This window comes from Triticum aestivum, chromosome 7D, assembly GCF_018294505.1.
Source record: "Triticum aestivum cultivar Chinese Spring chromosome 7D, IWGSC CS RefSeq v2.1, whole genome shotgun sequence".
NCBI classification, from domain to species: Eukaryota; Viridiplantae; Streptophyta; class Magnoliopsida; order Poales; family Poaceae; genus Triticum; species Triticum aestivum.
This window is the reverse complement of record NC_057814.1, coordinates 76729168-76752915: the sequence shown is the minus strand read 5'-3', so window position 1 is coordinate 76752915 and position 23748 is coordinate 76729168. Positions and strand designations below refer to the sequence as shown.

Genomic DNA, 23748 nt, shown 5'->3' with positions numbered 1-23748 from the left:
ATGAAGCAAATGACGACTCCCAATATCTGAACAATACCGGGGAGGGTGATGATAAGATATTCGATCTCGACGACCGAGCTGATGAAGTCATGAACTATGATTATGATTATGATGACGCAGACAGTGATTATGATGACGAATACAATGTTGATCTTGAAATAACAACCGGCGAGGTATATTTATATAAGCAGGCATCTAGTGATCATCACATGTTTTTTTATTTGAAGATATATTAACGAATCGATCTTTCTTCTTTCAGCCCTCCGGATCGAGCAAATCTGCTTCTACAGACAGCAGGACAAAGCACGGCCCGGGCAAAAAGTTGAAGGAGGATGTAAAGTACAACATCGATTCCATCAAAGCTAGTGGCGAACCCCTCACGCCTAAGAACATTGCGAACAAGTTCGTTCGTCAGTGCAAAGTTCTTGTGAAGGACCAACTCCCTATCTCCATTCAAGAATGGAAAGAGCCAAAAACTAAACGCCCAGATGTTACTTGGGTCGACGACAGAGCAAAACAAAAGCTTTGGGAATCTCTGATGGAACATTTCACCCTACCAGATTATTTCACTGATGCAGATGTGCAGAAAGTCAAGGACGCTGCTCTTAAGAAGATGGCAATTGCATTCAACACCCATAAGAAAACTGTATGGGCCAACTACCTCGCTGCAGAAAGGAAGACTCCAGAATTCAAGGGAACACTGGAGAAGCAAAGAGAACACTGGCCTGCTTTCGTGAAATTCAAGGAATCAGAATTATCTAAGGAACGGTCGAGAAAAAACAAGGCCAATGCCGCAAAAAAGACGCAGTTCCATAGGCTGGGTCCAGGTGGCTACGCGGTGGCAATGCCTAAGTGGGATAAGTCTGAGCAAGAGATGGAGGATGCAGGGGTCACTCCGGTTACTAGGAGCTGGCCCCCCAGGTGCAGAACTTGGTTCTATGCGCATGGGGGCGTTGGACCCGAAGACAGGCCTGGTTTCTAAGAAGGCAAGTCTAAAAGGAGCAGAACAAAAGTTACTTGACGCAATAGAAGATGCTCGAAGGGGGTGTTCACGCCCAACAGAGAGAACGACGAGCTTACGCGCGCCCTGGGAAATCCTAAACATCCGGGAAGAACACGAGGCAAGGGCGTTATTCCCTGGTATGAGGGCTTTTCAGAATGGAACGACGACTACAGGACCCGTGCAAGAAAGAAGATGGAGGAGGAGAAGAAGAGGAAGCTGGAGGAGAAGCAGAGGAAGCAGGACGCGGAACGCCTTCAAGGCCTAGAAGCAAGGCACGCGGACTTGGCACTCAAATTCCAGCAGCAGCAGCAGCAGCAGATCGACTCACTTAGCCAGGAAAGGGGGTCTTAGCAGCGGCTGCAGCAAGCGGATGATCATACAACATTGGATAGCACCGTCCCATCCATGCCGAGAAGCAGCGTTGGTTCCGCCCCGGGCGACGCACTGCTGGATACATACCCTGTGGATGACATCATAGAGAACACTAACTGTGAGCTACACTTCAAAATGAAGAACATATCCATGAAGGTGGCGGACGCCGTTGCTTTTACAATTACCCCCGAAGCAACCTTCCATTGCGCCCCGATTCCAGAGGGCTATGCTCGTGTCTTGGTTGATGAGGTGGTGGACCCATATTCGGGGCTAGATCTTGACATTCCTGGAGGTGACGACGAGCACACATTGGGAGAGGCCATACATCGTATCATCCTATGGAGAAAGGATTGCATCATCTTTCGAAGTCCACCGACACCGCGTCTGCCGACTCCTCCTCGAAGTCCGCCACCGTGTCAGCAGACTCCCGCTCCTCCAAGTCCACGAACGCGTGAGCAGACTCCTGCTTCAAGTCCGGCACAGCGTCAGGCCACTCCTCCTGTTTCAAGTCTGACACCGTGTCAGGCCACACCTCCTGCTTCAAGTCCGGCACAACGTCAGGCCACACCTCCTGCTTCAAGTCCGACACCGTGTCAGGACACACCTCCTGCTTCAAGTCCGGCACAGCGTCAGGCCACTCCTCCTGCTCCAACTAAGCCACGTCAGCCGTCTCCGCCGCCTAAGCAATCGCAGAAGAGACACGACGCAGCTATGGTGCGTAGCGGTACGAGTCAAGGTAGTACAGAAAGTACAGGCGGAGACAAGCGATATAAATATGGTCCAAGCAGCCTCGCTCCTCTTCCTCAGAGGCCTTACGACATGACCGAGGAGCAGAATGATGCAATAGTGCGGGCCGAAGTGGACGCTCATTTTCGACCGAAACCGGCAACGCCGCTGAGGGAGAAAGTGCCTGAGGAAAAGATTGACCACTTCATTTGTATGGCTAGACCACCAGCTCCCAAGCCTGTTGACTCAGACTATGAGCGCCAAATCAGGAAGGCACATCGAGCACGACTACAGAAAGAAGCGACCTCGAGCTCGAGCCAACAAGCAGCTGTCAAAAAATGCAGGAAAACCGTTCCCCAGCTGGGAGAACAGGCGGCGCAATCAACCCCCCGCTTGTTGTGCCAACAACACATGAGAGTACGCGCGCCCAATATTATTGTGGGCAAACCGTTTACGTTCCCGAGCTAGGCGATGTGGTAATAACCGAGGAGCATATAATGCAGGCTGAAATGCTCAACATCACTGTTGGACAACTCCTCGATATCGAGCCCATGTCTCCGCTTAGAGAGGAGGAAATAAAACGGAAATATGTCCGGGGCCAACCTTTGGTCGAGCCGAGGAGGTCAAGAACCTCCCAACGAGAATGTATGAATTGCATGATTGGTACATGAAAATTACCAAGATTTCCAATCGAGAGTCCCTCATGGTGCAAGTCGAGGAAGATCATTACTTCAATAAGAAAGCCCTGTCCGTTGAGTATTCAGAACTATTTCAGTTATTCAATCAAGATGCACTCGACAAATCTATCGTCAGTTGCTATTGTCTGTAAGTGATTTCTTTCTGTAATTTAAGTCTCAAGCTAGCTCTAGTGCTCATTGATTGATCATTAATTTCCTGCAATTATATATCCTCACTATATTTTTTTTTCTGTGGTATTATGCAGGATGAAGATGTATGAAATGAAAAAAGCTGGACGCTATGGCATTGGATTCATTGACCCAAATACCGTTAATGAATACACATGAAAATTGGAATGGTGTAGACAAGATGTAGAGAAAAACATGGTAGAGTTCTTGAAGCGCCTCAATAGCAATGAAGATATACTACTTCCTTACAACTTCGAGTGAGTCACACTGTCTTGTACTACAAATTCTGTTTTTGCTTACTAGCTAGATGTTAATAAGTGTATAGGGTTTAGGGTTATAGTTGATTAGTGTTATGCACATGCCCACTTAATTTATACATGCAAACGTATGCGCATGCAGCTTCCACTGGATCTTGTTAGACGTTAAAGTTGACGAAGAAAAAGTTGAAGTACTGGACTCACTACTTAAAAAAGATAGTGACTACAGCATCGTGAAGGGGATAGTCGACAGGTTATTTCAATCATTATTAACTATATCTCGGCCTATTTAGTTCTTCATTTCCTGATATGAACTATTTTTAATAACCCCTTTATTAATTTTCTTTGCCGGCGGGCAGGGCTTGGGCAAAGTACATCAAGGTGACTCCAGGAAAATGGCGACAAAAGCTATGTTGGTATCGACCCAAGGTAAGTAATTAAGTAGTACCAGCTAGCTAGCTACCATCTTTTTAATTCTTGTTTCAATACCATTAATTAATTAACATGCTTGACTAATAATTATCTGATTAAATTCTATTCTCGTAAAGGCCCTGAAGCAGGCGCCGGGGACTGAAGTGTGTGCATACTACGTTTGCGAGAACATTCGCATGATGGCCGAAAGGAGCAGATCTGATAGACAGGATTGGGTACGTTTGCCAGAACACTATTCACAAATCTTACATGATTATCGATATCTTGTCACACAACTAATACACACGCATATTGATCACCTTCTTAACAGTTCAAAGAGGTGCGGGACCAGCTCCTACCAACAGAGCGCATACGAGCACTTCAAGAGGAAATAGCGGGATTTTTGCTCGACCAGGTCATAGATCCCAAAGGAGAATACTATTACCCGCTACCGCCCCCATGAACCACTTGTCATCGTGCTCCGAAGGCACCAAAGCAACATGTAGGAGAAATTGTATATATATACATGTGTATGTGTGAATAATTAATGATGGTTGTGAGACATTCAATTATATATATATATATATGATCGGTTATCCGAGAAAATCTATTTATATACATGCATAACGTGTACAATATGTAGTATCGTAAAATACCAGCAAACAAAAAAGAATTAAATGGAAAACACAAAATTAATGGAAAAATAAAAATTAAAACCAAAACCCCCCCCAAACATTTAGTACCGGTTGGTGCTACCAACCGGTACTAATGGTCTACCAGCACCCGGGCCTGGCTCGTGCCACGTGGTGGCACTTTAGCGCCGGTTCGTGCCGAACCGGTAGTAAAGGGGGGGGGGGGGGCTTTAGTCTCCACTCTTTAGTGCCGGTTGCAGAACCGGCACTAAAGGCCCTTATGAACCGGCGCTAAAGCCCGATTCTGTACTAGTGTACGTTACCCAACATTTTTACCTTTGGGATTAGCACCAAAAGCATTTCATTTATACACTCTGCCGACTCAGTGCCATTAATTATGCGAAGGTCCACAGCTGTAACCTCCTACCCACAGACGTCCTAGTGACGTTGAAAGAAATGGGCCGAGAATCCATCAGGTCCCGGTGCCTTAGTCGGGAACATCTGAAACAGAGCAACCTTTACCTCTTCATGCGAATAGGGAGCGTTCAAAATATCATTTATCGCCGGTGTTACTTTGGCTGGGACAGTTTGGAGTACCTGATCAATGTTATCAACGCCCTCTGATGTATAAAGGTTGTTGTAGAAGTTTGTCGCTAGCCCCTGCATGTCACCTATATCATCTGTAGAAGTTTGTCGCTAGCCCCTTCATTTGCCAGGAGAGACCTGGGTGAGCACCTCTCTAGAGCGTCACAAGCCCACAACTTTGTTGTCGCCATTCTTCGACCGTAGATCACGTATATCCTATTTGGCGTGTAGGTCGCCAAATAGCGACCTAGCAAGGACCCCTTCACTATGCAAGTACTCTGTATGGGCCGGCCCATGCGTGCACCTTCCCTGAATCGCTTTTTTTCATTTGATTTTTTCTTTTATTTCACTTATTATTATTATTTTCTGCTTTTCAATTTTCATTTTATTTTATTTTTTCATTCTTGATTTTCTTTTTCCTGTTTCATGTTTTTTTTTATATTTGATTTTTTCCTTTATTTCCCATTTTCTTTCGTTTTTATTTTCCCTATTTCCTTTCTCATTTTGAATTATCTTTTAAATTCGTGAATATTTTTTTGAAACGATGAACATTTTCTAAAATCATGAACATTTTTATGAATTCATGAACACTTTTTTGAAACCATGCAGATTTTTCTGAAATTCTAAACAATTTTTGAATTCACAAACAATTTCTGAAGAATTTTTCAAATTAACAAACATTATTTGATCTCAAATATTTTTTATGAAGCTGTGAACATTTTCTGAATACATGAACATTCTATAAACTGAGAATATTTTTTGAAGTCATGAACATTTTTGAATTCACTAACTTTTCATGAATTCATTAACATTTTTGAACCAGTGAACATTTTTGAATCTACGAACTTTTTTAATTTATAAGAATTGTTGGTATTTTTAATACATGAATAGGTTTTAAGCTGAACATTTTTTAAGTCATGAATATTTTTTATATACAAACATTTTTAATAAACACATGAACATTTTTTAAATTTGTAAACATTTTTTTCATATACAAACATGTTTAAAAATCATGACTATTTTTGTTTTCAAAATTGTGAAACTTTTCAAATTCATAAACTTTATGAAATCATAAACATTTTTTAATATATGAATGTTTTTTAAAATCACAACTATTTTTTGAGTCCGTGAATATATTATGATTTCTTTAACATTTTTTTGGAAATCTGAAACATTTTTGAAATCTCAAATTACTTTAATGAAGAATAAAACCAAATCAGAACAGAACAGAAAAGAGAAAAACAAAAATACAAGGGGTGAACCGCCCCCGCACATGGGCCGGCCCAAAAGGCGCACGAGGCGAAGGGAGGGTGCGCGTTAGCTCCTTCGCCAGCACGCACCGCGCTAAATAGGAGGTCCCGAGGACCCCATATATCTTCAAGGTAGATAACAATTAGAGGCGATTAATCGGGCAGGGGCGATGGATGGACTGTAAAAAAAAAACTTCATTTGATGTACATCACTACTCAGTGCATTTCTACAGGTGGAGTGAAGCAAAATGCAAAAGGATTTGTGCTAAGAAATAAAACAATGTATGGTCATCAAAGAGGCTCATTGGCCAGCCAGCGTTCGGCCATCGCAAAGCATTCTTCGGGCCTGTACTCTGGAGCAATATGGCCACCACCCTACACAAACAAGTGACCAGGAGCTCTATTAGATATATCTATCACATAACAGTTCTATCATCCAATCCAATCCATGGACAACATGGTATAAAGAGGAAAACAAGACTCCACGCAAAAAAAGAAGAAGAGGAAAACAAGACCACCTTTACTGTTGCAAATGTCAAATTGTTCGCGTATCCCATGGTAAATCTGCACACACACAAAAAGTAGCATTTCTCATCAGAAAAGATAGAGGAATATGCTACAGCATGCTTATTCATAAAGTGTTTGTTCTCCTTATGAATAAATGCGAAGAAAAGGAGTCAGATGACTTGACCCCGCGGCTTGGCCGTCGAGATGCCATGCCCTCCAGTCACTGACTATGGGGAAGTTCAAAGATCTTATCCACGCTTGCGTGCTGAGCTGAGGCACCTGGAGATCATGGTCTCCACTGCGGTCGTGCACACAGAAGGTTTCAATAAGAAGTTCTGGAAGAAGATTAGCTGCGATTATGAGTAAGAAAACTAATTTTGATGCTCGCTCTCACCTGTAAACGAGTGCACGGTAACCTCTCATGGTGAGGTTGAGATGGTATGGTATGCTGCTTGGCATGTCAAATTTGTAGGGGAGTTCTCTTTTGCATCTTACCCACTCACCGACCGTCCCCTATTTGGGGAATTCTTATTTGTCAATGACTTGCCAGTGTTTAATCCTACATGAATAATCTGAAAGATATTTCTAGCGATACATAATTGTGACTTTACCTGCTTGACCCCGAGAGCATCTCTAGTCATGTTGTTGTTCATCCAAAAGTATGACAGGTAGTAACCGTATGTCTGCAGTTTTGAAAGGAATTCCAGCTATAAGTTTGTGATACGAAAATAGTGTCACAACCATAAGATGTTGCCACATCTTATTCAAGCTAACGCTTCAAGGATAATGGAAGACTGACAAGACAATCGATGGCAGGTCGACCAGGTGCCTCATTTAGCTCGATAGATTCTTCTAACAGATTTTTTCTTGCCGTCGCATCATTTGTGGGCTTTGGTGCGGAGAAGACACATTTTTTGTACAAGATGTGTGCATCTAGGATTTCAGAAATGAGCTGCAGTAGGGATATGCCTGAATTAGCCAGCTGGTGCTGGCACTTGTAGTACCATAAGTTCATAACAAAATGGCCAATACATGAATCTTACACTCTTTACGGTTTGTAGCACCTCAGCACACATTTGATTCACGTGGTTTATGTAATCTCCTTTGCAGTTCCTCATGGCAGCCTTTGGGAAAGAAAAATAAAACATGCTATGAATTCTTTAGATTGACACACAATACAAAATTTGTCGCCACACTTTTGGTCAAAGCGAATGGATTTTTTATTACCTCGTATATTTGATCAGATATTATCCCGAAGCCATGAGCAGCTTGAACCTGGAAATTGCGATCGAACTTTGGGTCCGTCATAGGGTTGCCGACCAGATAGCCCTGGAAATATATATTTGCATTAACACACAACAAAAGAACGAGAGATGTGATCATGATCACACACACACTATTTGTATATAACAAAGGGTTTGAATGCTAGAGAAATAGCTTGCCTTGAGATTAATGCGAGGCTGCTGCCTTTTGTCAATTCCTGGAGCATTTGCATATATAGTAGGAGTAGAAGTGAATTAAAAGTGACCTCGGTGACTCGGGAAGAAAATGGAAAATGCATATGCTTTTCTAGTTTCCTTGGAAGAACTTGCCGCACAATTAATAAACCTTGTAAAGAAAATTAGAGAGGTCCTACAACTACAATGCATTAAGTGGTGTTGTTAGGAAGAGAATTTCACACCTTCTGAAACGTATTGCGCAATGAGTGGAACAACCTTTCCGGCGTACGAATCTCCTCCAATGTAGAAAGGGTTTGAAAGGTACTGTGGGTGATCAGTGAACCACTGCAAACCAGGCATTGAGCGGTCAGTGTACTGAATTACCGCCATGACAGCGCAACAGCGATTAACGGCGCCTCTTCTCGTCACCTTGTTGAGAAATCTTTGGACTTGCAGAGAGGACGAATAGTCGCCGACGTCGTCGCAGCCCTTGGGGTCACGCGCGTATGAGAAACCGGAGCTGACGGGCGAGTCCAAGAAGATGATGCTTGCCATCTGATGATCGTCGTCGTCAGTAGAGCAGGAAGCTACTCCATCCGTCCCATAATATAAGTGCGTTTTTGACAATAGAAAGTAGAGACATCTCCGTGGATTTCACTCACTCACTCACCTTGGTCCATGACAAGGGGTTGTATACCAGCTGCGGCAAACCGCCATCGTACGGCGCCAACACGAACTTTACAGGACCTGAATTGTACTCCATTATTTGTATGTAAGACGACGACGATGCATGGATGGGTACGTATCATCAACTTATCAAGAACGCAAGCAGCTGCACAACTATCTCCAGACCGGCGGTCGGGGCGCGGCTGTGGTTGGTTGGTGGGTGGAGTACTGACCGACTTCGAAGGCGAAGGCGCTGAAGCCGGAGCAGCGAGGCCCGCCGGTGAGCCAGAGGAGCACGGGGTCCGCGCCGGGGCTCCGCTCCGACTCCACCAAGTAGTAGAAGAGCTCCGTCCCTGTCTCCTCCTCCACGCCCACGTACCTGCACGCACGGCCCGGCCATCAGAAGTTCAGAACCTCGCGCCCATTTTCATTTTCATTTCCAAGATGGAACCAGCAACGAATGCATTAGATTTAGATGATGTGGGATGGTTAATTACCCGGTCTCGAGGTGGAAGGGGAGAGGCCCATCGAATCCCGGCAGGTGGGTGACCACCGTCGACGCCGACGCCGGCGCCGGCCGCGAGAGCAGCAGAAGCAGGAGGCCGGGAACGAGACGCAGCAGCGGCGTGGGGTGGCGTTGCCCGGCGGTAGGTGTCCGGCGGAGAAGCTTCAATGGCATCATCTTCTTCCTCTCGATCTGGTGTGCGTGCATGTGGGGTACCTTTTCCACCTATATCGGTCCATGCGGTGCGGGCTCAAGGTTACGAGGGGACGACTCGAGGATGGCGACGTGGAGGCAACTCCCGCTGCAACTTACAAGGCCAACAGTGTATTATATTCGTCCATGTGCCTCGCGTGCTTAAGATAGTGCAAAAATGGCCTACTGTCAGCTCTTGCTCCAATAATGACACGAGCTAGCTCAGATACATACGTCCCTGTCAGCATGCATGCAAGGCGCGCATGCACTATATACAAAACCGACCATGTGACCATTATTGGACATGTCAGCAGCGTAGACTCGACGGAACGGAGATGAATGCAATTCGGAATGCTGGTTTGGTTTTGGGCTTTTGGCAGCAGGCATTGGGTGCAATAAGGCTAGCTGGTGATCGAGGCCTTCAACTAACCAGATGCATACATGGGTCCTCAAGTCCTGATTTTAGCTGAGTGCACACGATTGGCTTCGGGTTTCATAAGTGTCAATTTCATTTACTGCTGCAGAGAAGCTAATCAGGTAGCACTGATAGTCTAGCAAAACATTCTACTAGCACTAGTTCCAACATCCCCAACTTTATTCTTTCCCAAATTGTAAGCGATATGGCTATTATATTTTTCAGAGTTCTGCTAGCACTAGTTCTTCAGAGTTCTGGGATCTAGTGCTCGAGTGAGATAAGTCAACTAGCACCAATTAAATCCATTTTCTCGATTATTATATTTTTTCTTCCTTCGATTGGTTTCACGGATTCGTGAGGCGAGGAGGTTGCAAGATTGCCTTTGCCTCTCTCGGTAACGGCGCCGACCGCCCTGAGAGTGGTTGTCGCTTTCCTTGTCACCGGAGTAACTTTGGAGAGTGATCTCTACTTCTCTAGTCCTCCTCCCAGAGTAGGTACGCTTCCGTGGGATATCGCACGACTTCTTCGTGCTCGTTGCGCCAATGTTGTAGAATCGGAGCTATGCGGTGGTGGTATTCTCTACATGATTGACTGCGATTCTGAATTTGGGTAATGTCAGTCATCATGCTATGTTTGGACTGCAACCAATGTGTACCGTATCAATTTTTTGTCCACGACTCGAAGGTTGATCTTTGTTTGGATGGTTGTCAACCTTTTGGCATGCCATTCTCAAAAAAAAAAAATTCTTTTGGCATGCCAACACTCTTTTCGCCTAATCTAGTTCATTTTTTCCTTTAATGTTAGCCAAATTTTTGACATGTAGTAAAATCTCAACTGATTTTTTGCTAGCCAGGGTCTTGGTGGGGCAACCTTGGGCATAGCTCACCATTTCTATCATTTTTTAACGTGAGCTACGGACCTTCCCCTTGGTGGTAATGGCACATCGGGCCCTCCACCCACAGTGCTGCACGAGAGAGAGAGGCAACTCACCGGCACAAACAAAGACCGGCGGCCACGACTATACCGTGACAGCGGCGTTGGAGGCCGGAGCATTTGAGTCGGGTCTCGCTGCGAGGTGGGCCCCGACGACCAGTCAGAGATTCTTCTCGCCCGCGCTGGCCGGACGACTTTTCGCCCAGTCCCTCCCCGGTCAAGTCTCCCCCTTTCCACTCCCACTTCCGCTTCCGTAACCGCCGGAGGGCCCCAAGCCGCCGCCGAACGCCGGCGACCGGAGCGCATTGCCGGCTCCCGCAGCCCCGCCCCTCCCCCAGGAGAGAAGAGAGAAGCGTGCCGGCGATGGAGGCGGAGGAGGAGCGGGCGGCGGAGGCGCAGCGGGAGAAGGAGGCCGGCAACGACGCCTACCGCAAGCAGTACCTGGAGACGGCCGTCGACCACTACACCCGCGGCACCGCGCTCGACCCCCGCGACATCTCCTTCCTCACCAACCGCGCCGCCGCCTACCTCCTCATGTCCAAGGTCGGTCATCCCCCGCCCCAAATCCTCCGCCCAAACCCTCGCCTCGCCCCCGTCGCTTATCTCGGTCTCCCGTTCCAGTACAGGGAGTGCGTGAGGGACTGCGAGGAGGCGGTGGAGAGGGGCAGGGAGCTCCGCGCCGACAACAGGCTGCTGGCCCGCGCGCTGTCGCGGAAGGCGGCCGCGCTGCTCAAGCTCGCGGCCTGCGCCGCGGACTACGCGCCGGCGGTCAGGGCGCTGCAGCAGTCGCTGGCCGAGCACTACAGCGAGGACACGCGCCACAAGCTGGACCAGGCGGAGACCGCCAGGAAGGAGATCGAGGAGCGGGAGCGGCTAGATCAGGAGGCCGCCGACCACCACCGGCAGAGAGGTTCGGGTGTTTTTCCTGAATCCTGACACGACGCTGCCGATTGATTGTGGCACTGCAATGTACTACTATAGCTGTGAAGTCGATTGCTGTGGCTACATTCAGTTTCCAACAAAATGGAAAATAAACTTAAGAGTCTGTCACCCCTGTTATCAACAAATTTCCCCAAAAACATAGTCATGATCTGCGAGTGTTTGGTTCTTGGAAATTCCAGACTTTTAAATTGCGAGTATCTGCAAGAAGAAATAAAAAGTAAATTACAAATATCACACTACTTATAAAATAAGAGACAGTGCCATCTCGCCAAACTCATGTGCTCATCTCATCATGGACAAATCATCCTGGGATGAGGTGGTCTCTCAACCGAACACTCAATTGTATGGAATAACTAAAATAAAACAAGGGGCTCCTAGTGTTCTATGTTCCCGATCCCAGTTAGTGTCATGCAATGCCATTGTGATGTTGAACTACTGCTTCTGACTTCTGAGTGTGTGCACATGCTGCAGGCAATGAATTATTTCAGAGGAAAAATTATCAGGAAGCGACAGCTCACTATACTGAAGCTATTGAAAAGAATCCTAATGATCCCAGAGTAAGGATTTTGGTTTACGGTGGTTATGCTTCATATAACATCTTAAGGCAACTTTACTTCATTGGTTAAATTTATATCCACTGGAAATAGAAGATTCTCTGATTAATAAAAACAGTTCTTCAATAAACATGTCACTTTGACCTGCCATATTTGTTATACATTCTACTGTGATGCATGCCCCTCATCCACCCTGATTCTTGTAATATTGTGCTTTAATGGTATTGTTTATAACTGATTATCCAGGTCTTTAGCAATAGAGCTCAATGCCACATCTATCTAGGAAATCTGCCTAAAGGTCTGGAAGATGCCGAAAAATGTATTGAGTTGGATCCCACTTTCCTGAAGGGCTATGTCCGTAAAGCGAATGTACAATTCCTGATGGAGTATTATGAAAGTGCTCTGGCAACATACATAGAGGGTCTGAAGTGTGATCCAAACAATCTCGTTGTAATTAATGGCTTAAGGAGGTAACTTTCCAACCCTCTGTTAGCTTTGTTGACACTATAACATGAACTGACTTCTTTTGTTGGCCTAGATGTGCAGCATACATTAACAGGTCTAATGGAGGTGATGTTGGGCCTGATGATTTGGAAGACATATTGGTTGGTCTAGTTGACTAATTTTTAACAAGTATTCCATCTTTACTTGATTCTGTTTAGTTCTTGGAAGTGCATGTATTGCATATGCGGTTCAGTGTGACTGATGTAGACTGTAGTCCTTGGCCTACATATAATTTAACTGTAAGAAGTAGCACTTAGAAACCTTAAACAGGCGGTATGGGGTACATGAAGATAGCTCAATGAGAACTTGCTGCTCTTACTCCCTCCGTTATATAATGTAGTGCATAGAGATTTTTTGAGAAGTCAAACTTTGCAAACTTTCACCGAGTTTATAGAAATACTATTTATACCTACAATACCAATTATATAAAATATGAAACTACATCTTATGTTGAATCCAATGATCTATGTTTGGCATTCTAGATGTAAATGTTTTTCTCCACAAACTTGATCAAAGTTTGTGAGGTTTGACTTTTAAAAAGTCTATATGCGGATGTATTTTAGAGTGTAGATTCACTCATTTTGCTCCGTATGTAGGCCATATTGGAATCTCTAAAAAGACTGATATTTAGGAACAGAGGGAGTAGAAATGTACCCCCTTTAAAAAAAATCTAGTTAAGTTCTACTCCCTCTGTAAACAAAGATAAGATGTTTTAGACACTTGTGTCAAGTTGACTTATATTTGTTTACATAGGGAGTATTACCCTAAGTGACTAATTATTTTCTCTCATTGATCCTAACAGGGAAATGTTAGTTCAGACAATGATTTCCGTAATAAACTCCAAAAACTCATGGAAGAAGCTGCAGCACTCAAGAAGGAAGCCTCTGATGAGCGCTTGAGGCGGATTGAATCTGAACGAATGGTAATTTATTTCTATGCTGGAATGGCTAACTAACACCGGGATGTCCCAAAGAATTCTCATCTTAATCATTTCTACTTTCAAAAGGTCATCTTATATAGACTCCAGGGTTCACATGTTGCACATTCTCTGGATGAACCCTTTCTTCTTACAAAGTTCCTGGGCTATTGTTAGTGTTTCATGAAGGCACATTAGTCAACTCGTCTATCACGAAATGGTTGACACTTTGATTCCTGCAGGCCAGGACATCAGAGGACTTATATTTAAACCAAGTCCAACAACGAAGAGAAGCTGAGGAATGTCTTTCGAAAATAGAACAAGAGTTCCAACAACTTAAAGTACGACAAGATGAGGTCAGTGAGGAATTTCAGAAAGCCACCGAGCACAATGAGAATCTTCAGCATCAGCTCACAGAAACAATCAGGGCACTCGAGTCCATGAGGGGCAACGCAACGTCAGCTTCGCCTTTGTCTTCAGGATCAGTGCTGGATGAAAACCGCATACCTTCATACTTCATCTGCCCTATATTTCAGGTGAGTAGGGAAGGAATCATTTGAGTTTCCCCTATTCAGGAGCACATGAATGAGTTAGATGACAATACTGGATAAGTTGGATCGTATAGGTGAATGTGTTGTTATAGAAACTCCTGGGGTAGCATATTAATCTCTCTCTCTCTCTCTCTCTCTCTCTCTCTCTCTCTCTTATCTTTTGGCTAACCATGGGTGTGCAAAATTTCAGGATGTGATGAATGACCCTCACATTGCGGCGGACGGCTTCACCTACGAAGGCGATTTCATCCGGAGCTGGTTCAGCACGGGCAGCGACACGTCCCCGATGACCAACCTGCCGCTTGAACACGACGAGCTCATCCCCAACATCGCCCTCCGCTCCGCCATCCAGGAGTGGCTCCAGCAGCAGAACGTGGCAGTGTGATCTTCAATCTGCGCCCTGATCCGCCGCGACCTGGCTGGTACCGTAGAAGAGCCTGTGCTCCCATCAGACGGTGTCTGTTAACAGGCGCAACAAGCAGGTAGCATGACCATCTGTGTGTACAGTAGAAAACGCAACGGGTTGGTGAAAACGGACTGTGCCCTTCCTCAGGCGATGCTTGTGTGTGTGTGTGTGTGTTGGGTGGGGATAACGTGTCACTGTATACGGTAGAAAATTGCCGGGTCAAGTTGGAGCGATTGTGTAGAGGGAGCAGAGCATTGACTGTGAAGTGGGAGCTCCGTTTCCATGGGGGTCTTGTGAAAATTGCTGGGTCTCTGTTTGTTTGTTTCACCACGCGGAGTGTGGTTTTGCATCATTGCTTTGGAGCTTGGGGGCCTTCTGAAATTGCAGTTTTCTTTAGCTTTGATTGATCAAGTACACAGTCTTGTCATGGTTTCCACGGCAACCACCTGCATTTGCTGCGTAGCTGTGTGGCTACAGACAAGCATCGCCGCGGCACGGCGCCGGCGTACTCCCCGCCGGGATCCCGCACCCGGGGGCAGGTACAAGTACAGGAGCCCGTGCACCCGTCAGACGAGACGAGACGCAACAAGTGGAGTAGGCGGCATGGCCATTCATTCGTGCATGCATGCGGTAGAAAATGCAGCGGGCGGGGTAAAAACGGCGCGGCGTGCTCCGTAAAAGGAAAATTTGTGTATGCCAAGCTTGGGGCTCAAGTACGTACATGACATGACACATGCACTAGCCATTGATTGTGAAGCGAGGGCCTGCTCCGTGTCCATGGGGGCCCAACCCAAGTTGGCGCTTGTGATGTAGAGGACGTGTCGGTGTGAGTGGCAGACCCTTTGATCAAAGCCCTGTACAGTGCTAGTGCTACTGGCATCGGCACTGGGGCCCCAAACGGACGTCCGTTTTGCCCGAATTCTGTCCGTTTGGGTAGGCAACTCCACAGCGCGCGGCCGTATCCTTTGGCCCATCTTGTCCGTCTTTATTTTAAAAACAACAACGTTCGAAATACCACGCCCTAGTTCAGGCCAGCGGCCCTAGTTCACGCCGGCAACCAAGCCAGCGGCCTACACGTCCTCGCCGGCAACACAGCCAGCGGCCTACACGTCCTCGCCGGTAACACAGCCAGCCTCCAAAATGAATAGTTTTGTTCGTCGGCAACACAGCCAGCCTCCAAAATGAATAGTTTTGTTCGCCGGCAACACAGCTAGCCTCCAAAATGAATGTGTTTCTCGCCGCGACTGGCAGTGCGGAGGCCTGGCGACCGACGAGCCTGTGCTCGCCGGGCCGACGGCCGTTGCAGAGAAAATCGCCGGACGACAAATGCCAAGCATGAGGAGGGCGTGCGCTTTGTTGACGATGGCCTCCTTCTCCACGACCTCGGCCTTACGCTGCGCGGCCTCCATCGCATCGCGCTCGGCGGCGAACTTGGCCGCGGCGGCATTGCCTTTGACGACCGCCCTTCAGTTCCTCCTCTTCGCCGATTCCGCGTCCAACTTGACGAGCTCCTCCGGCGTGCACTCCGACCGCAGCTTCCTTGGCGCCTTGGCTGCCTTCTTCTTGACCTTTGCGGGCGGGTCGACGGCCAGGCCGCCGGAATTCGGCTGGGCGTCTGCCATGGACGGGGAAGGGAGGGTTTGGGGGGGGGGGGGGGGGGGATGGCGCCAAATGGGACGCGGGGGGTTTTGCTTTGTGCCACCGATAGGCGGGCCAGGGAAGGACAAGGGAGCGCGTCCCGCCCGTCCGCGCGCTGTCCGTTTCACCCCAAAATCGGCGTAAACTTGGGCCTGGGATGGGTCGAAAGCGGACAAAAGTCCGTTCGCTCCCGCGCGTTGGGCCGTCTGGTTCGTTCGTTTTATCCCAAACGAACGCACCCGAATAAGATGGGGTCGCGTGGTGAAGCTGGCCTGATGAGTGGGGTCCATGGACGGAGCCGGAATTTTAGCACAGTCCTGGATACGGCCACAGGGCCCCACCCACAGGAGCACTCAGCAGCAGCAACCGGCCGGCTGGTTTCTATCCAACTGCGAAGGATTCCGCCACGCACGTCCCGCCAAAAAATTGGCTCGGAGTTGAACAGCGCCTGCTGCGCTGCGTAGGTGTGGGCGCGCCGGTAATTTGGCGTCCACCGTCCAAAGGAGCGTGGTTTTACATCTATTTGGAGCCTGGGGAACTTCCGAAAATTGCAGTTTTTTTTGGTAGATTTGAGAAATTACACTGTCTGGTGTCTGCTCATGGTTTTCACGACAACTATTTGAATTTGCCGCGTAACCGTGCGGCTGCAGATACCGCAACCCATGCGCACGTTTATATCTGAAAATACAAATGCACTTCTATGCGATGTCAACGTTTATAGTAAAGAAAAAATAACTGTACATATAAGGAAATCATGAGTGTGAATCATACTCAAATTTACCGTTACATATATGACACCGCGAAGAAAATGTCTGGCTCATTCTTTTAGCAGCGTTTGCATTTGTTGGGTATGACAAATTCGATCATACTTTATATAAATTTCTGTCTGCACATGTTTTTATTATGATTCACATCCCTAGATTCTTTTTTTGTTGTTGTTGTTGAGATTTCCCCAAATGTGCAATTATCTAAAGTCATATTGGATTTTGTACACAAGAGCATCCTTACCTTGCGTGTGCTATATTTTCCCCATCTAATATATACTCTTTGTCTAATACCACTGTTCAAATAATGATGTCCCCGCAGACATGCTGTTAAACTTCCTTATTTTTGCTACTAATTAGTAGGAAATTGGTTTCATTTGTTTGTGATTTTGTCTTTATATCCTTAAAAAAATGTCATCTCTTATAACCATTTATTTAAATGTGCATTCAAAAAATTATTGGTTGAGGCTGCTAATCTCTCCTACTTAATTATATAATTTTAAAAAGAATAGTGTTCCCTCATTACCTCCTTCATTTGTCCAACCCCCCATGTGTGTTGGGGATCGTAGCAGAAATTTAAATTTTTTTACGTATCACCAAGATCAATCTATGGAGTCATCTAGCAACGAGAGAGAGGGGAGTGCATCTACATACCCTTGTAGATCGCGCGCGGAAGCGTTCAAGAGAACGGGGTTGATGGAGTCGTACTCGTCGTGATCCAAATCACCGATGATCCTAGCGCCGAACGGACGGCACCTCCGCGTTCAACACACGTACGGAGCGGGGACGTCTCCTCCTTCTTGATCCAGCAAGGGGGGGAGGAGAAGTTGATGGAGATCCAGCAGCACGACGGCGTGGTGGTGGAAGTAGCGGGATCCCGGCAGGGCTTCGCCAAGCGCAAGCGGGGAGGAAGAGGTGTCACGGGAGGGAGGGAGGCGCCAGGGCTTGGGGTGCTGCTCCCATGCGCCTCCCCACTATATATAGGGGTGGAGGGGGCTGGTTTCTTGCCCTCCAAGTCCATTGGGGTGTTGGCAAAGGTGGGGGAAAGAAATCCCATCATTTCCCTTCCCCACCGATTGTTATCCCCCTTTTTTAGGGATCTTGATCTTATCCCTTCGGGATATGATCTTATTCCTTCTAAGGTGGGATCTTGGTGCGCCTTGACCAGGGGTGTGGGGCCTTGCCCCCACTACCCACATTCATGTGGGTCCCCCCATGCAGGTGGGCCCCACTTTGGAACCTTCTAGAACCTTCCCGGTACAATACCGAAAAATCCCGAACATTTTCCGGTGGCCAAAATAGGACTTCCCATGTATAAATCTTTACCTCCGGACCATTCCGGAACTCCTCGTGACGTCCGGGATCTCATCCGGGACTCCGAACAACTTTCGGTTAACCGCATACTAATATCTCTACAACCCTAGCGTCACCAAACCTTAAGTGTGTAGACCCTAAGGGTTCGGGAGACATGCAGACATGACCGAGACGACTCTCCGGTCAATAACCAACAGCGGGATCTGGATACCCATGTTGGCTCCCACATGTTCCACGATGATCTCATCGGATGAACCACGATGTCGAGGATTCAATCAATCCCGTATACAATTCCCTTTGTCAATCGGTACATTACTTGCCCGAGATTCGATCGTCGGTATCCCAATACCTTGTTCAATCTCGTTACCGGCAAGTCACTTTACTCGTACCGTAATGCATGATCCCGTGACCAAACACTTGGTCAGATTGAGCTCATTATGATGATGCATTACCGAGTGGGCCCAGAGATACCTCTCCGTCATACGGAGTGACAAATCCCAGTCTCGATTCGTGCCAACCCAACAGACACTTTCGGAGATACCTGTAGTGCACCTTTATAGCCACCCAGTTACGTTGTGACGTTTGGTACACCCAAAGCATTCCTACGGTATCCGGGAGTTGCACAATCTCATGGTCTAAGGAAATGATACTTGACAGTAGAAAAGCTCTAGCAAACGAACTACACGATCTTGTGCTATGCTTAGGATTGGGTCTTGTCCATCACATCATTCTTCTAATGATGTGATCCCATTATCAATAACATCCAATGTCCATGGTCAGGAAACCATAACCTTCTATTGATCAACGAGCTAGTCAACTAGAGGCTTACTAGGGACATGTTGTGGTCTATGTATTCACACATGTATTACGGTTTCCAGTTAATACAATTATAGCATGAACAACACACAATTATCATGAACAAGGAAATACAATAATAACCATTTTATTATTGCCTCTAGGGCATATTTCCAACAGTCTCCCACTTGCACTAGAGTCAATAATCTAGTTCACATCACCATGTGATTAACACTCAAAGTTCACTAGAGTCAACAATCTAGTCCACATCACCATGTGATTAACACTCAATGAGTTCTAGGGTTTGATCATGTTATGCTTACGAGAGAGGTTTTAGTCAACGGGTCTGCAACATTCAGATCCGTGTGTGCTTTACAAATCTCTATGTCATCTTGTAGATGTAGCTACCACGCGCTACTTGGAGCTATTATTATTTGTTCACCCAGCCTAGCTAATGGCTGTAATTCAAAAAAAAGATCAAATTGACTGTAAATTCTACCGCGCAAAAAAAGACTGTAAATTCTGAAAAAATGGGTTGAATACGTGCCACATTTTTGGAGGCTGAAATGTGGGCCAATAAGTCGAAGCCAACGCAAGTCGTTGTCAATTTAGTCAACAAATGATCCTGACAAGTTAGCCGTTGGATTTACATCCAACGACCGGCATCCATCTTCAATCTCTCGTCTTCTTCCTCCAGCGCCGCCGGGACCACCTCCCGCCTCCTGCTGCTAGCGCTCTGCTTAGCACGCTTCGCTATGAAGCGCTACTCCGCCGTTGCCCAGGACATCCCTCCACCCCTCCACACCTCCTGTTCTTCTCCACCGACTGCCGAACCACACCGCACTAGAACCAGTTAACCATCGTACACCTCTCCGCCTGCGACTCTACTCCCGCGTCTTCCCATCTCCGGCTCGTTGCTGTCCGGGGCCTCGGCGTCGTCCACCACCTTGGATGCGCTCGGCGCGGCGTGGTCAACGTGGTCAACGAACGGCACCATCGGAAGTAGACTGTGCGTGGAGAGGCTGACAGCTGGGTCCACGGCCGCACACAAGGAAATGCCTCCTTATTACGCGCAAAATAATGATTCCTCCACCTGACAACTGGGACCCACCGGAAGGGCCTCTGTATTTCGCGAAAATAACATGCCCCCCGCTGACATGTCGGACCCACCAGCTATCTTCGCACGTAAGGAAGTGCCTCATTACGCACAGAAAATGAATACTCCACCTCCCAGCTGGAACCCAGCATAGTGGGAGGCTGACTTGTGGGCCTACCAAGTTGACGGGGACGGAGGGCTTTGTCAACTTAGTCAATATGAACGATTCTAGCTCCTATTACCGTACGATGTTCATCCAACAGCCGTAGTGCTTCTTCAACCTCTGGTCTTCTTGCTCCAGCCGCCCAAACCAGCGTCGGTCGTGCCGCGTGCTCCTGCCTCCCGTGGCCGGCTGTGATGCCGCGGAGGCCTCACCGCCCCTACTACTCCCACCGCTGGCCAGGCCATCCCTCTACTCACCCACACCCCATGTTATTCTGCGGCGACAGCAGCCTCACACCGCAGCCTAACCAGTGAACCTTCGTACTCCTCTTCGCGTGGGCATCCACTGCTGCGTCTTCCCCGGCTCCGAGTCGCCCCCTTCCTAGTCCTCGCCGTCGTCCACTGCCGTGGTGCTCTCGGCGCGGCGTGGTCAACGTGGTCAAGGAACGACTTCCATCGGACGTGGACTGTACGTGGAGAGGCTGACGGCTGGGTCCACGACCGCAGCAAGGAAGTGCCTCCTTATTACGCGCAAAATAATGATTCCTCCACCTGACAGCGGGGACCCACCGGACGGACCACCGTATTTCGCGAAAAAAACGTTTCCCCTTGACTGCTGGGACCCACCAGCTACATCTTCGCACGCAAGGAAGTGTGTCCGAAAAAAAAACGATTCGCCCCACTGACTGCTGGGACCCACCAGCTACATCTTCGCACGCAAGGAAGTGCGTCCGGGCAAAAAAAACAAACGATTCGCCCCCCTGACTGCTGGGACCCACCAGCTACATCTTCGCACGCAAGGAAGTGCCTGACAGTCGGGACCCACCTGGTCGAAGCGTACGTAGCGTTGTCATTCTGGTCGCGAACGTGTACGTACATATATACTGGTGGATGTAGAGACGCGCACGTGTCGTAGTAGAGGCGCGTACATGTTGTAGTAGAGGCGCGCACGTAGCATGTACACATACGTACAACGGCCAGGGTGCAAGAAAGAAAATACGGCCACGTATGTGTACATACGGGCGGGGTCTCGAACGCCTACTCGCGCATACGTACGGCCAGGGCTCGTGTACATGGCTGGGTCGGAACGGAGAAACAGCGTCGTCGTCGTGTTCATGGGGAGGCAACGGAATGCGTCGTGTTCATGGGGAGGCAAAGGAATGCGTCGTGTTCATGGGGAGGCAACGGAATGCGTCGTGTTCATCGGGAGGCAACGGAACGCGTAGGAGCCAACCGGATGGGTCGAAACGGAATGCGTGGTCGTGTTCATCGGGAGGGCTTGGACGGAACAGGCGATGGAAACGAGGCCTGGCGTACCGCAAAATAGAGGAAACGGACCTCCTACGTTCGGAACGGGGTCCTATTGATCGGGAGGGGTGTGGCGTACCGCAAAATGGAGGAAACAGACCTCCTACGGTCGAAACGGGGGTCCGGTTGATCGGGAGGGGTGTGGCGTACCGCAAAACGGAGGAAACGGACCTCCTACGGTCAAAACGGGGGTCCTGCTGATCGGGAGGGGTGTGGCGTACCGCAAAACGGACGAAACGGACCTCCTACGGTCGAAACGGGGGTCCTGTTGATCGGGAGGGGTGTGGCGTACCGCAAAACGGACGAAACGGACCTCCTACGGTCGAAACGGGGGTCCTGTTCATCGGGAGGGGTGTGGCATACCGCGAAACGGGACTCCGCGGGATACTGTTCATCTCCACCGTCGACCTCCTCCAGCCTCCACGGGCTCCTGTTCATCCAGCCTCCACCGTGCGCTACTCCACCGGCAACTGTTCAACCACTCCCCCACGGCACCCCTGCATCGTCTACTGTTCATCCAGCCCTCCACACCACGGGGTCCTGTTCAACCACCCCTCCACGGGCACCCCTCCACGGGCACCCCTCCACCGTCTACTGTTCATCCAGCCCTCCACACCGCGGGGTCCTGTTCATCCAGAGGCAACGCCACCGCTCACTGTTCATCCAACCCCCCCCCCCCGCAATGCTCACTGTTCATCCAATCGATCGGCTTCAGTTAGCAGTAGTAGCGAAGGAATCGCTCGATCGGGTTCAGTTAACAGCCATCGATCGATCGCTCGGGTTCAGTAACGCGTAGCCTGCAGTGCAATCGCTCGGGTTCAGTTAGAGCCCAACGCCTCGCTCGGGTTCAGTTAGAGCCAACGCCTCGCACACACGCGCGTACGTGTACGAGAGAAACGCGCATCGCTCGGCCCCCGACCTCCCATTGTAACCGGGAACTCCCCGAAATTTTCCTCCCCCTCGCTTCTACCACGGTTTTTTCCGTCATGGACGGCCCAAAGAATGTCATATAGCTGCGTCTCCGGCCCGCCCAGGACGAAAAGCCCATTTTCTGACATGATTTTTTGTCATAGAAGTAGGACCCCACCACATCTATGATGATACCGGGTTTTGTCACAATTATCGTCATAGAAGTGTCATATGTATGACAGAAAAAAATTTCGTTCGGCCCAAGATGTCACGGATGTGTCTTTTTTTTGTAGTGTAGATTGGTAGGAAAAGACCATCGATCGTCCCCGACCGCCACTCATAAGGAAGACAATCAATAAATAAGTCATGCTCCGACTTCATCACATAACGGTTCACCATACGTGCATGCTACGGGACTCTCAAACTTTAACACAAGTATTTCTCAAATTCACAACTACTTACTAGCACGACTTTAATATCGCCATCTTCATATCTCAAAACAATCATAAGGAATCAAACTTCTCATAGTATTCAATGCACTTTATATGAAAGTTTTTATTATATCCCTCTTGGATGCCTATCATATTAGGACTAATTTTATAACCAAAGCAAATTACCATGCAGTTTTTAAAGACTCTCAAAATAATATAAGTGAAGCACGAGAGTTCATCAATTTCTATAAAATAAAACTCACCGTCATGCTCTAAAAGATATAAGTGAAGCACTAGAGCAAATTTGCCTAGCTCAAAAGATATAAGTGAAGCACATAAAGTATTATAATAAATCACGATTCATGTGTGTCTCTCTCAAAAGGTGTGTACAGCAAGGATGCTTGTGGCAATGTAAAAAGCAAAGACTCAAATTATACAAGACGCTCCAAGCAAAACACATATCATGTGGTGAATAAAAACATAGCCTCAAGTAAAGTTACCGGTAGACGAAGACGAAAGAGGGGATGCCTTCCCGAGGCATGCCCAAGCTTAATCTCTTGGTATCCTTGAATATTTCCTTGGGGTGCCTTGGGCATCCCCAAGCTTAGGCTCTTGCCAGTCCTTATTCCATAGTCCATCAAATATTTACCCAAAACTTGAAAACTTCACAACACAAAACTCAACAGAAAATCTCATAAG

At 47.8% G+C, this 23748-nt stretch overlaps 2 protein-coding genes across 2 annotated transcripts; one reads left to right on the top strand and one right to left on the bottom strand.

Moving 5' to 3' along the window:
• Positions 1–6275: 6275 nt before the first annotated feature.
• LOC123166880 (serine carboxypeptidase-like 13) lies at positions 6276–9496 on the bottom strand. Its single transcript, XM_044584687.1, has 14 exons — positions 9212–9496; positions 8948–9093; positions 8719–8795; positions 8478–8603; positions 8291–8393; positions 8052–8089; positions 7837–7938; positions 7653–7733; positions 7409–7561; positions 7221–7292; positions 7004–7122; positions 6794–6907; positions 6621–6666; positions 6276–6477 (listed from the first exon to the last, which is right to left on the bottom strand). The coding sequence occupies exons 1-14, from the start codon at positions 9424–9426 to the stop codon at positions 6394–6396; spliced, it is 1476 nt and encodes a 491-aa protein (XP_044440622.1). The 5' UTR covers positions 9427–9496; the 3' UTR covers positions 6276–6393.
• A 1339-nt stretch (positions 9497–10835) lies between these two features.
• LOC123166565 (U-box domain-containing protein 70) lies at positions 10836–14984 on the top strand. The gene is made up of 8 exons (XM_044584372.1): positions 10836–11302; positions 11381–11669; positions 12173–12258; positions 12502–12725; positions 12794–12860; positions 13562–13681; positions 13918–14211; positions 14417–14984. The coding sequence occupies exons 1-8, from the start codon at positions 11123–11125 to the stop codon at positions 14609–14611; spliced, it is 1455 nt and encodes a 484-aa protein (XP_044440307.1). The 5' UTR covers positions 10836–11122; the 3' UTR covers positions 14612–14984.
• The last annotated feature ends 8764 nt before the right edge of the window (positions 14985–23748 follow it).

What these genes read in the sequence shown, in the direction of transcription:
- LOC123166880 (XM_044584687.1), bottom strand. Translation starts at nt 9,426, where the DNA reads ATGCACGCACACCAGATCGAGAGGAAGAAGATGATGCCATTGAAGCTT. An exon ending in CCCTTCCACCTCGAGACCGG is followed by an intron (nt 9,094 to 9,211) that starts GTAATTAACCAT and finishes CCGTGCGTGCAG; the next exon opens with GTACGTGGGCGTGGAGGAGG. An exon ending in GACCTGCCATCGATTGTCTT is followed by an intron (nt 7,293 to 7,408) that starts GTCAGTCTTCCA and finishes TCAAAACTGCAG; the next exon opens with ACATACGGTTACTACCTGTC.
- LOC123166565 (XM_044584372.1), top strand. Translation starts at nt 11,123, where the DNA reads ATGGAGGCGGAGGAGGAGCGGGCGGCGGAGGCGCAGCGGGAGAAGGAG. An exon ending in AGAATCCTAATGATCCCAGA is followed by an intron (nt 12,259 to 12,501) that starts GTAAGGATTTTG and finishes CTGATTATCCAG; the next exon opens with GTCTTTAGCAATAGAGCTCA. An exon ending in ATGATTTGGAAGACATATTG is followed by an intron (nt 12,861 to 13,561) that starts GTTGGTCTAGTT and finishes TGATCCTAACAG; the next exon opens with GGAAATGTTAGTTCAGACAA.